This window comes from Glycine max, chromosome 12 (genome assembly GCF_000004515.6).
Source record: "Glycine max cultivar Williams 82 chromosome 12, Glycine_max_v4.0, whole genome shotgun sequence".
NCBI lineage: Eukaryota > Viridiplantae > Streptophyta > Magnoliopsida > Fabales > Fabaceae > Glycine > Glycine max.
Window position 1 is genome coordinate 5,411,461 of NC_038248.2, and position 12,917 is coordinate 5,424,377.

Consider the following 12,917-nt stretch of genomic DNA (forward strand, 5'->3'; position numbering starts at 1 on the left):
TTCCCCTCCTTTTCATTTTGATATGATAGGCCGGTATGTATCACCATCAACCAAAAACGAAACTAATGGCCCCCATTATGAAGGTAAAGAAAAAGAAAACGTGTAGTATCCTGCTTAAAGTATAGTATTTTTATCCATTCTAAAAAATTCTTTTTCTTTTGGGTCTGTTTCGTTTTCCCTGATAAAAAAAATAGTAACGTTAGTGTCGCCATATGAATTTAGCTACCATTGGAAACGTCTGCAAGTGGTACTGGTGTAACCCTATCTACCTTCTTTGCCTTATTAATCTGTTCATATACTAGGTGAAGAGATCCCAAATCTCATGGGAAATATTGACCGTTGTTTTATACAATTGAAGGAAGAAACTAGACATACCATGATTTATCCCATGTCAAATTGGGTTGAGTACTAAAACAGAAAATAAAAATACTCCTTCTTTTCTCCCATTTCCTGGGATGCACAATCAGGGCCTATAATCTCAAGATTGCCGTGCATACCATGAATCTTGATTGCCAACAAATTTGTGGGAAACAGAAACATCGTTGTGCCAGTGCACTAAAAATAGCATTTGCTTCAAAGATCTTAGAGTTTAAGCAAAAGAGGTAACAAGAAGGTGTCAAATCTCAGTATACACCAATCAGTCACTGAATTACACAGAATTTCGACCATAGACACTTTTTTTTGTTTGCCTTTAATCTGTACTACTAGATCAGCTATGGTGGTGCCTGCGGGGGCTTAACCTGGTAATAATATTCAGATACATTGCGGGTAGGCGAGCTGGATGAAGTAAAACAGAGACTCTGGGGAATTGAGTTCATAGAACTTGTTGGAAAGATGGCAGTCGATGGAAAGGTAGCTGAAATTGAGAATCCTGATGATGCTGCAGCAGAGAACGATGGTACTGGGGTAGCATTGACCTGGCCATGTGTTTGCCACGCCCAATTGGGGAGTCCTTTTGAAGGATCAATGCCGATTCTCTCTGCTCTTTCCTGCTAAATAAGTAACAATCTTAGAGATATTTTTACATACAGAATACATGCCATCATAGACTTGTGTTTACACTCCAAGTTCTATGTTATATAACCAAAAACCTCTAGATAGACTAATAAATAAAATGAATGTGGCGGAATATTCAGTGAAACTATTATCACAATCCTCTGATGGGCTTTCGTTTCAAACTCAAGTTAAACTCCATAATTGTCTTATTTTATTGATATAATGACCATGCTTTACCGACCGCCAAAAAAAAAGAGAGACCATGGATTATTACAAAGACTGACCGTTCCAAGTAATGCTTTTGAGACACATATCGGACCAATTCATTTTGTTAAAAAATTGAATAACATGGAACAAATATTAAATGTGTAACAAAATACCAACAATTCCCTTGACTGTCCAATGACAAAAATTACAGCAAAAGCTGTAGAAGTTAATCAGTAAATTCCTGAACATAAAAAAATCAACTTTTGCTGTAACGTATGCACCCCATTTAAAAGTCAAGCATTCTTTAGAATTCTAATGAAATTTTTTTGGATCAGGTAGTCTATGTAATTGAAGACACTAGCAAGGAAATAACTATGAAGGTTTTAAATGAAGTACTCAATAAAGAAATAAGCAATCAAGGCCAAATGGATTACCCCATTGGGAAAGAAATTAGGAGACATGCCATTCCATAATGAAGGACGATCTTCAGTTACAACCATCCTTTTCAAAGATGGATTACCAATTCCAGAATTAACATTGGTTTCCATCTGCAGATAAAGAGAACCATGTTAATTATGATCACTCAATAGGACATCTAGAGTTAATAAAAACAAATACCAAACACCCAAAGTTCCACAAAAACCAATGATGTCGAAGGAAAACAGGTTGTAATTAGCTACAAGGAAACCCCCCGGGAGCTACAAAAACGTTACAGCCAGACAAACATTCTCAACAGTTATCATGATATGAAGAGTTATGTTAAACTAAGTGTCATTGTTTTATTCATTTCCCACTTTCCAATGCACTTCTAACGTCAATCCATATCTCTATGGTCAATGGTGTTAAATAGAACTGAACGGTTAATCAAGAACACCCTAAGATGAGAGCATAAAAAGTGTTATCCACCTTCATTCCGCTTAATTTAGAATAAACTTTGAATAAAATGAAGACGAGGTTCAATTATACCTTTGAACTTCTTCCACCATGTGTGTTGTAAGGGATGGAGGGGAAGTGAAGTTGCCCCCAATTTTCCTTGGGACCAGGTCCTGGGGTTGCTATGCCCAAATTGAGATCAAGATTCTGACCGCCACCTGTGTTTGAAAAAATATAAATCCGATTTCACAAAATGAACACTTTTCATTCAGAAAATCACTTAGAAATTAAAAGTAAAAGAAGATATTTGCTATTAAGTATTACCTTCATTAATGGCTGCAGATTTCATTTCTCCTTCATAAGTACTTGGCTCAAAGTTGGTCACTGCTTCCCTTCCGTTGCATTTGATAGCTGCCTTGTCATAAGCCCTGATTTCCAGAAAATCAAAAGGGAGATACGTGTTGGATGGAGCCTAATGAGCTTGATAATTCATGGAAAAAAATTCAGTGCAGGTAGAATGCAATTCATGTATCACTAGGACCTTGCAGCTTCTACTTCGCTGTCGAATAGACCAAGATATATATACCTGCATGAAAGCATTGCAATCTCTATAACCAAAACACATCTCTATATTACTATCTTAGGCATGTTTCTCCAAACATGGAAAAAGCATAAAGATGCATCAAGAACTAAGCTGAAACCAATTCACTTTGCAGCCCAATAGGTGCTTAAATTCATAATATCTCATATAACCACAGTAGATCACTACTTAAGTTGATATATAAAAATATGTCCTCACTTTTTGCCAAGGAATTGTCCCATTCGAGCTTCCCACCGGCCACACTTGTGGAGTGTTACTCCTCGGTATTTAGAACTTCCTCTTGAGAAACCAGTACTTTGGCGACGCAGTATATGTACGAATTCCTCCTTGGACAAATTCTTCATCTGCCCAGTAAGAAACTGGTGAAAAAACAAATCATACGCACCATCTAGTTTCATATCCAACAAATTGCTTCTGATTCTCCTAACCTGTTTAAGATCATCCTCATAATCACTCAGATTGAAATTGATATCAGCATCAACTCCCCTGAACTTAATAGCAGCTCGATCATAGGCTCTAATTAAGAAAAGTCCAAGTCAGTTGAGGAACACAAGAATCAAATCCTCAAAAATCGAAAACAAAGAGACCGTTTCTTAAAACCCAAAATTACAACAAAGAAAACCAAAATAAGCGCAAAGCTCTACCTGGCAGCAGCATGAGCCGTGTCAAATCCACCTACAAGCTCAAATACCAATTTCGTCAAAAGATGCTTAAAATAGTAAACCATAGAAAACGATTTCAGATAGTACAAAAACTGTGTACCCTAAAATAAACACTGAAAATCATAAATTCATAAATTAAAAATCCATACCCAAATAGACTTGCTTCCCGCAATCCCTACAGCAAATAATTACAAAAATAGACCAAAAAACAAAAAAGTCAGATGCAATTCAACCATGTATCACCAAAATCAAACTAAATATTCCCTTCCCCGTAAGACCTAAAAGGAAAGAAAAACGCAACTATAAAGCAAAAGAAACCAAAGCTAACTTCATATATTACTACAAAAATTCACGAACCAGATATGCGATTCCCATCTTCCCGTCCTTCTGTAAAAAGTAACCCCTCTGTATTGCGAGCTTCGAGACCTCGGTCCTCTCCTACTCTTCTTCGCTGGTTGCTGAGTCTGAGTCTGAGTCTGAGGCTGATTCTGAGGCTGAAGCATCTTCATCTCACTGTCCCCTCCTTCGCGATCGAACGAGAGATCCACAAAACCATTCCTCGCTGAAAATGACGACGTAGCGTGTCCTTTAGCTCCTTCACTCATCACCGGGAAGAGCTCCTTCGTTACGACGTCGTTCGCGCCTTCCACTTTAAGGATATCGAAATTGAAGGTGGTGTACACATCGTCAGCGCGCGTGGAGCACGAGTCCTCGTCGCCGCCGCCGTTACTGGACCCGTCCGCATTCACCACGGAGGAATTCGAAGTCCCTGACTCCGCCATTTGGTTCCTCGAACCCTCTGGAAACTTCTGTGACGGTAACGGCGAGTCACCGTTACTAAACGAATCGGTCCATTCCGCATTGAGATTAAGATCTAACATCGTGGCGCTTCTTTTTTTTATTATATCGTTAAGCCGTTAAGTAACTAAAAACCGAAACTAACTATTAAATTCCGATTTTCTATTTTAATAATTTCTAAGGTTTATAAGTAAAGTTAGCTAAAGCTTATTCCAACTAACTTCGCCGGCGACGGTGAAATGGATCCGATCGGAAACAACCGAATGAAAGAGGCAATGTAAGTGAAAGAAAAAGAGAAGTAGAAAACGAAGCGAGGAAGAAAACGGAATCGCGATGAGCTCTCCGTGTCTCTAACGCCGGATAAGTTTTCCGGCAACCGGAGAACGGAGGAGGAGTGAGAGGAAGGAACTCACGAAACGAGGAAAGAGAAGGAATCGGCGCGAACTCATTTCTTCGGCGATGAGTTCATCGTCGCCGGAGAGAGTGAAAGCGTCGCCGACTATTGGATTCCATGGAAGAGAGAGAGAGAGATGAGAAGTGCGAAGCGAAGAAACACTTTCTTTTTGTACTGAGGCTCGTTTTAAGAGGGAAGGAATATATAAACATTTATCTCTCTCATGGTGAAGACTGGTTGGTTCGGTGACCGGTCACCGATATTGCAAAAAGGGAACAGATATTTTTCGTTGCTGGTTCTCTCTCTATGTGGAAGGTCACCGTCTCGTTGAAGGAAACTATCGGCTTCGTTGAGTTCTTTCTTGATTTGGATTTTTGAGGGTGTGTTATGGTCAAGTGGCTATGTTGAGGGTATTCAAAAAGGAAAAATAACGCAATTAATATGCTAATTAAGTATATGAATATGAACGTATTTATTTTGCTTTGCCTTAGATGCAAATGCAATCCAAGAAACCGTGTGCTTGTTCAGACTCGTCACTACTCAGGTTATTTATGATCTTAGTTCATTCATTAATCAGGCCAGTTTTTTTTTTTTTTTAATGATCCGTTCCTTTTTAAAAAAATTAAAATCATTTTTAATGAACAAAAATGCAAAAAATAAAAAAAAAATTATCAAAGCAAATAAGAGAAACTTCTACTTTTATATAATGAAAAACCTAAAAATCTTTGGTAAAAAAAAAAAAAATTGACGATTGTTTTTAAATTCAACCTAATTACTAATATGTTATTGACTTAAGTAGATCTTGATTTGAAATTTTTAATTAATGTCTTAAGTTTAAATTTTGTGAATGAAAAAAAATATAATTAAAAAAAGAGATCATACAGATTAATTATTTGATGTCTTGTCATATTATACACTAAAGGATTCTAATCTATAATATTAGTGATATGTATGGAAAACTTAATTGTTAGTCTTAGAAAAATATAAATATTAGGATAAATACTCACTTTTATTAATGAATTTGTTAGACGCTGAAAATTCACTTTTATTAATGAATTTGTTAGACGCTGAAAATTAAATTCTTAAAAGATGAAAAATTAAAATTTTATAAAATGACAACTAATAATTGTTACATGTAAAAAAATTAATTTTCTTTTTATATCTGAACTTAACAATTTAGTGACATTTTGATTCCCATACTTAATCAGGTATTGTCATTTGTGTTCCTAAACAAATTTTTGAATTTTTAATTGTCTTACACTACATAAAATTATTAGCATAATGATAATAAATAACATTTATTTATAGTGATAATAATTATTTATGGTGATGAAAAATAAATAAAAAAATTTGTCAAATATAAAAATAAAAAATATTATATTTTATATTTAAAATCACTATTGTATTTATTATATTTTATTAAACCATAATTCTAGCAAATAATATTATAAGAGTGACAAACAACAATATAACTAAATTGAAAATAATTAAACATATAAAAGTTAAATAAATTTTTCATAAGAATCAAATTAAAAATGTATATTGTGTAAATATATAGATACTAACAAATAATTTATTTTAAAATGCCATTATATTTATTTAATTAAGGAGGGAGTTAAAAGTAAAGATATTCAAAATGGATCATTTTATTCTATTAAAATTTAAGACGAAATTAGATATTTTTTATTTTTCCCATTTTATTGTATTTTCTTTTATTTTATATATCTCAACATGACTAATATAATGAATGAATTATATTTTATACAAGTGTATCAATTTTATCACAAGTAGTAAAGATTAAAACGGAGGACTGAGTGTCAATCCACAAGAATTTTGTTTGTACTTGCGTTGAGAAATATCCAATTTGTAAGCAATATAAGAGGAAGTAGAATAGAAATAAAGAGAATGAAAGAAATTAAATTTAAAAAGACAACACTAATAAAATAAACAAAGATGAATCCAAAGGATGATTTCATAATGCAAATATGTTGGGGCCTAGTATGCCTAATTATCCTTAATGCAATATTAATGTTTTTCACTATTAATTGTTTTCCCAATTTCCGCCCACATATACTAATATGCTCAACCCTGATCCCTCACGATGAAGAGTCTACTTTATGTATTCTCTCTCTCAAATCCCTTTGTAAAGATGGAATCATAAACAACATTAAGTATAAAGATGTATGCAGAAGTACAACAAAGTCAATCTATCCCTAGCAATGCAATGTTGAGATGTCTTTTTCCAGTTCTTTAGACATTACTATTTCTTATTCTTAATGAATAATCCCTAAAAACATATGCATGGATGACCAAGCCACACAATAACAATAAAAAACACAAAAAAAATAATATTAATAAATAAGAAGAGTAGTTACATTACAAGGGGTTACTACTAGGCTCCAACAAGGGGTGTAGTCTCTCATAGTCATGAGAGACTTTACACTTCAGAGGCTAACAGAAAAAAGGGATGGATGACCAATAACAAGAAAAGGAAAAATGACTAAGAAAGACGGTTTTTCCTAAGGGATAGGTCCCAGGCTTTGGATAGCTCTCAGGCTCGGTGTGTCTTTCCCTTTTGCTTCCTCCTCCTTATATAGGCACTAAGTAGCTTAATTTTCACGTCGACTTCGCGCTAAACGCGCGTTTGGACTTCGTTATGGACTTTTCCGCATGCTAAGCCTGAGTTGTGCACTAAGCGCGTGAACGCACTAAGCCTACTGACAAGCTAAGCGAGCTGTCTACTTCTTCAGTTTCTCTTCAAGGCCTTTTTTTCTAGTTTTTGGATCAATTTTTCCTTTAAAACACTTGAAATCTTCTTCTTTTGAATTCTGTTAATCAAAATTAGCAAAGATGTTAATTTCTTTATTATTTCCTTAAAAACAATAATAAATTAAAAAAATTACACTCATTTATTAATCCAAATTGACTATCAAATTTGCTTATATTTCGCAGTTATGAGTGTACTTCAATATGACACATAATAACTACCTTTTCCATTAAGAATATAATGGATGAACTATATTTTCAACTTATATGGGGTCATGTCCTCTAATATTCAATCACTTAACAACGATATGAAAATTTGAAGAAAAAAAAAATAGGGACAAGATTTACTACATTTGCCCCTATTAAAAGGATATGTAAGAAAGTGATTATAACACTTTTATTTTTCTTCCTTTTATAAGTTTTACAATGACAATACTTGTTAAATTCATGAACCAAAATGTCAATAAGTCAATATGTTTAGGGATTAAAATGACAAATAGTTACTAAATTTAGAAATCAGATTGAAAAGTCATTTTTTTACAAGTGACAATCATAAAGATGATACATGACAATCATTAGTTGTCATATCATCACTAAAGGTATTATGTAGGCACGATTATTTGAGTTAATAAAAAAAAATTAATCGTATAAAAAATTTATTGTACATTTTACACATTTAAAAATAAAAAAATTATTTTTTATTTTTTCAAGGATCTAATGTTAATGTTTGACAAATTCCAGCATCAAAACGAATATTTATCCTGAATATTACTAATATTGTAGACCCAAATCCTTTAGTGGTTTTCTCATTTCTTTCTCTTAAGCCTTTGTATCTCTATCTAATTTATCTTTCTCTCTCCATCATTTGGCTTCCCCTCCCTATTACGTGTGTTCTTCTTCTTCTTTTCCCATGAAGGAATAGGTTGAAAGGGATCTAATTTTGTTATTATGTTATGTGAGAAGTGTAAGATTTTATTTCTCACGTGAGAGACATGTTAGTTATAATAAATAATAAAGGATTAAATGGCAAATGGGTTTAAGCCGAAGATTATAAAGATAGTTGTTATTTTTTATGGGAGTCATGGTTTTAAGAGGTTAGTTTCCATTCATATAAAAGATGGTCCGTTTAGTTATTGGTATATTATTTTAACCCTCACTGTCATGAAAGAGTGAGTAGAAGGAAGTCGCAAATAACAAAATAGGGGGAATGAATCACTTATAATTTTAAACACTTTATTAATATTTCTTATTTTTCTTTATTTTTTTTCTTCCATCACATCATAAATCTTATTATTTTTATATTTTTTTACTCCCTCTCTAGTGTTTAGAAAATATTGTCTTTTTCATTTTTCAAGCAAATCAAAATGTACACAGAATCTTCATCACGAAAAAAATATGTGTTATTCCTTAACATGTGTGAAAATCATTAATTAATTTCTAAGATCATATTATTTTTCTATAATTGAAAATTCTAGAAAATTACATCGTACAAAAAGTACTAGAAACTTATTTTCTAATACACTCATTCTAACACATTCTTTCATATTTATTAAAATTATAAAAAAAAACTAAAAAAATCATAAATATAACTCATTAAATAAGAAGTGGGCTTACAAAATTTGTAAATTTAGAAATCAATAACAATAAACAACTTGTTAGAAAATATGTTGGTTAATTTCTTAAGAATATGTGTGTTTAACATTATATTAATAATTAATTATCATATTGTGAAATGTTAAATTCAATTACTAATTTTATTTTATATATTGAGATTGAGATGTGTTTACAAATAATAAACTGGCATGGAACTGAAAACTTATACACACCGTTTTTTTTAAATAAAAAAAAAGGTCAACTATAAATGTAATCCATTACGCTATTACGTATTTACGTTGTAGGAAAAATTGAATCTTTCTTTCTTTTTTTTATTATCAAAGGCCGCTAGTATCAAAATACAACATTTAATTAAATTCCACATCTAAATCTTTAACGCGCAGCTGAATTCTCCAAAACTAAACATAAAACCTTTGATCTATACAAAATCTTATTAATTTGTGGCAAAATATTTGTTCATCTTGTGCATATGGAAAGCTTTTCATGTGTGAATAGGCTTACGCCCTAGGAAAAACGTTTTAATTTATTTTTAATTTTTTTATTAGCGGAAAAATTTATTTGACTGCTTTAAGTTATGTTCCATAAAAGTAGTTAAAAGTTAAAATGTTAGCTAGTAATTAAAAATTAAAAGTTAAAAAATTAGCTTATTAAAATTATGTTCGGTAAGGTATTTTAACTAATTTATAAAAAAATTTACATGCTGAAATGTTGTTTGATAAACAAGTTTTTTTAATAGTTTTTAGTGTTTTTTGAAACACTATTTGAAATAACATTTTTTGAAATGTTAGTTTCTAACATTTTATATTTTCTTCAATTTTTATCCTTTATACATTTATTAAGTTTCCTCATTAACTTTTTAAATAAATCACAATTTTATTATTTTTATATCATTTTATACTTTCAAGTTATTTCAACATTTAGTTTTATCAAACACTTATAATTTAATAAGTTAGTTTTTCACCTTCCACCTATCAACTAAAAGCTTTCAGTTAGTTTTACCGAACATAGCCTACATTATAAGTATTTGGTAAAATTTACTATTGAACTAGTTAAAAAGTGTAAAATGACATAAAAATTATAATCATTATTTATTTAAAAAGAGCAACTAGAAAAATGGATAAATATATTGAGGATAAAAATGAAAGAAAATTTTAAAAGCAAGAAACTAATGCTTTAAAAAAATGTTACTTCAAGTAGAGTTAAAAAAACGTTAAAAGTTATTAGAAAAAGTTTGTTTTTCGAACACTCAAACTAATTTTTTTACTAGGAAACAATTCTTTTTAATAGTTTCTAGTATTTTTTGAAATGGTACTTCAAGTTTCATTTTTTAAAATACTAACTTCTAGCCTTTTATATTCATTATTTTTTTTCTTGAACATTTATTAGATTTTATTTTTAATCTTTTCTATTTAAGATAAAAAAAATTATTTTTACCCTTTTTTACACATGATAGGATTTTCTTATTTTTTTTAATTTTTATTATATATGATAATAATAATAATAATAATAATAATAATAATAATAATAATAATATAATAAGTTTATGTAGTTTTAAATTTTTTTATATTTTATAAATAAAAAGCTAGAAGTGTTTAAAGTTAATTCAATACTAAAACTATAAAAACTAAAAAATATTTTTATCAAGAAAATCAAATTAAAATTTGTATAAAAATATAACATAAATATGTTCATTTTGTGTGATTTTTTATTTTTCAACTTGCTTCATTAGATTATTTTACCAAAGATTTATGATTCAATAAGATGATTTTTAACTTTCAACTACTAATTAATTTTTAGCTTTTAATTAATTTTTCAATTTTTCCGTTAGTTTTATCCTACACATCCCTAACGAGTGAGAGGATTGAGAGTCCATTAACAATTTTCATTTATTGTCATTTTAAAAACATTTTAATGGAACGTCAAAAAACAAAAGCACGTTATAATGGAAACCTAAGCGTGCAACAGATGGATGGCGTCTAATCCTTTGGGCAATACAAGTTAATAATTCAAACGTATCACAAATATAAATTTAATATAGATATTTCTTAAATCAAATAATTGAGCACAATTAGTTAATGTGAAAAAATTAATATTGAATTATTCGGATATTATTTGAGTTTAATCTTTGGTGAAAATGATTAGTGCAGAGACTTTACTTATTTCTCTATCAAATTTCAAATTAGTTATAATCTTATTTTTATGATGAATCGAAGTGTTAAGACAACAAAATATATAAATATTTCTTTTAGTGAGAATTTAAATCTTAACTTATCTAATGCCTTGTGATAAACTTAATTCCCGGTGATTTACTTTATTACCACAAATTTATGTCTTTATTTTTTTTGGACATGCTATCATTTTTTTGTATAGATCACATGTCTGTTTAATAAGAAGTAATCTTATTTAAGTTTGTTTTCTTGAATATATTTAACAACTTTAAATCAATTAGTTAAAGATATTAGTTAAGGAACTTAAAGTACAAACATTTTTATTAAGAGATGAAAAATTATGTTATCCATGGTTTTTTCTTATCATTTACACAAGACCTAAATATATTTGTAGTCTCTCAAATATATGATTTATCTTTTTCAATCCAAATAATTAAAAGTTATTTTTGTAGTCCCTAAACAAGAAAAATACATTTTTAGTCCTTTTTCCCCATATGTCATTAGAATGTGTCAAACAAGAAATATGAAATTTATAATTTGTGACATCAGAATAAATCAAATAAAAAAAGAGATAAACACTCGTTACCAATGCTCCCCAAAATCTCAAGAACCACCTCTTAAAAAAAAATACAAAGATTCAATTTTCGATAAAGGAAAAAACAAATCTCCATTTTGAAAACAAAATGTCTCTTGAAAGAGGAAAGAGGAACTCTTCCTTTCAACCCCAAGCAAGTTCAAAATGGAAATTTAGATCCATTTCTTCAATTGATTTCAACTCAACAATAAAAACATGAACCACACAATCAGCAAAAGACATCATCATGAAAAACTTAAACTACGCCATATGTGACTTCCATTATTTCACTTTCTCATTGAATATGGGTTACACGCTCCCTTATGTATGGGTGGGAAGCTCTGGGAACAATATCTTGAGGGTTTGCATATTCTCCTTCATTGTCCCAGGTTACATGGGCAGTGACGATATCGATGACATGGTAAGTATGATTGGGTCTGATCGAACTGGTGGAGCTCTCCTTAAACCTTCTTAATAATGTGTGGTATGCTTGGTATGCTGGCAAGGACCTCCTCCAAAGTCAGAATCACCGTTTCTCTAACCAACTCCTTTTTTTCGACCCTCCCGATGCCATCACCATTTGAGTCATCATACTCCTTAAAGTGTTTGTTGGATGCTCCAAGGTGAAGCATGCAAGGGACAAGGTGAGGAGTGGAACACTCGCATTCACACTCTCAAGGGTTTGTTTAGAGGCTAATTCTTTTTGTTCATTGATGTTAGTGTTGCTTTAAACGTTGAATAACAGTAAATTTGGTAAAATATTCATCATAGAATATTTTTTGGTGGTGTGATTACTCATTCCAATTTGTTGATGGTTTTTTATCATCAAAAAATATATTTTAAAATTTAAATTAAAAATCAAAATGATCACAAATTGCACATTCATAATTCCTTATTTAACACATACTAATGACATCTAAAAAAGACTAAACAAAACATTTATCATATACGAGAGCTAAAAAAACAACGTTTAGTTTAAAAGACGTAAAAAAAATGTCATATATTTAAAGAACTAAAAACATATTTAAATCTTTAGACAATAAATATTTATTTGTTTTTATTCCTTAGACAATAAAGTTTTGGCAATCCGCTACGGGCCTGCGTATCTTCTATAACGATGTCTCAGTCAAATCACGTTTCACTGTGTTGACTAATCGCACTCATTCTTCTCGCGTTCGCGAACCGTCTTAACCTTACACTAGTACCTCACACGTGGTGATCCCAAAACAAAGATGGTAGATCTCACGGTTGGCCATTCTTCAAT

General features: G+C 30.9%; 1 protein-coding gene across 6 annotated transcripts; it reads right to left on the reverse strand.

Annotated features, from left to right (window-relative positions):
* Positions 1-567: 567 nt before the first annotated feature.
* LOC100788303 (ethylene-responsive transcription factor RAP2-7) lies at positions 568-4,722 on the reverse strand. Of its 6 annotated transcripts, none has more exons than XM_006592179.4 (10): positions 3,697-4,721; positions 3,489-3,514; positions 3,322-3,352; positions 3,106-3,193; positions 2,876-3,021; positions 2,618-2,662; positions 2,401-2,504; positions 2,170-2,294; positions 1,638-1,751; positions 568-992 (listed from the first exon to the last, which is right to left on the reverse strand). In XM_006592179.4, the coding sequence occupies exons 1-10, from the start codon at positions 4,218-4,220 to the stop codon at positions 714-716; spliced, it is 1,482 nt and encodes a 493-aa protein (XP_006592242.1). In that variant the 5' UTR covers positions 4,221-4,721; the 3' UTR covers positions 568-713. The 6 variants fall into 6 exon arrangements, with proteins under 6 accessions (XP_006592242.1, XP_006592243.1, XP_006592244.1 ...); XM_006592180.3 differs by having other exon boundaries at positions 568-989; positions 3,697-4,720; XM_006592182.4 differs by lacking the exon at positions 568-992 and adding an exon at positions 1,012-1,444.
* Between the last annotated feature and the right edge of the window lie 8,195 nt (positions 4,723-12,917).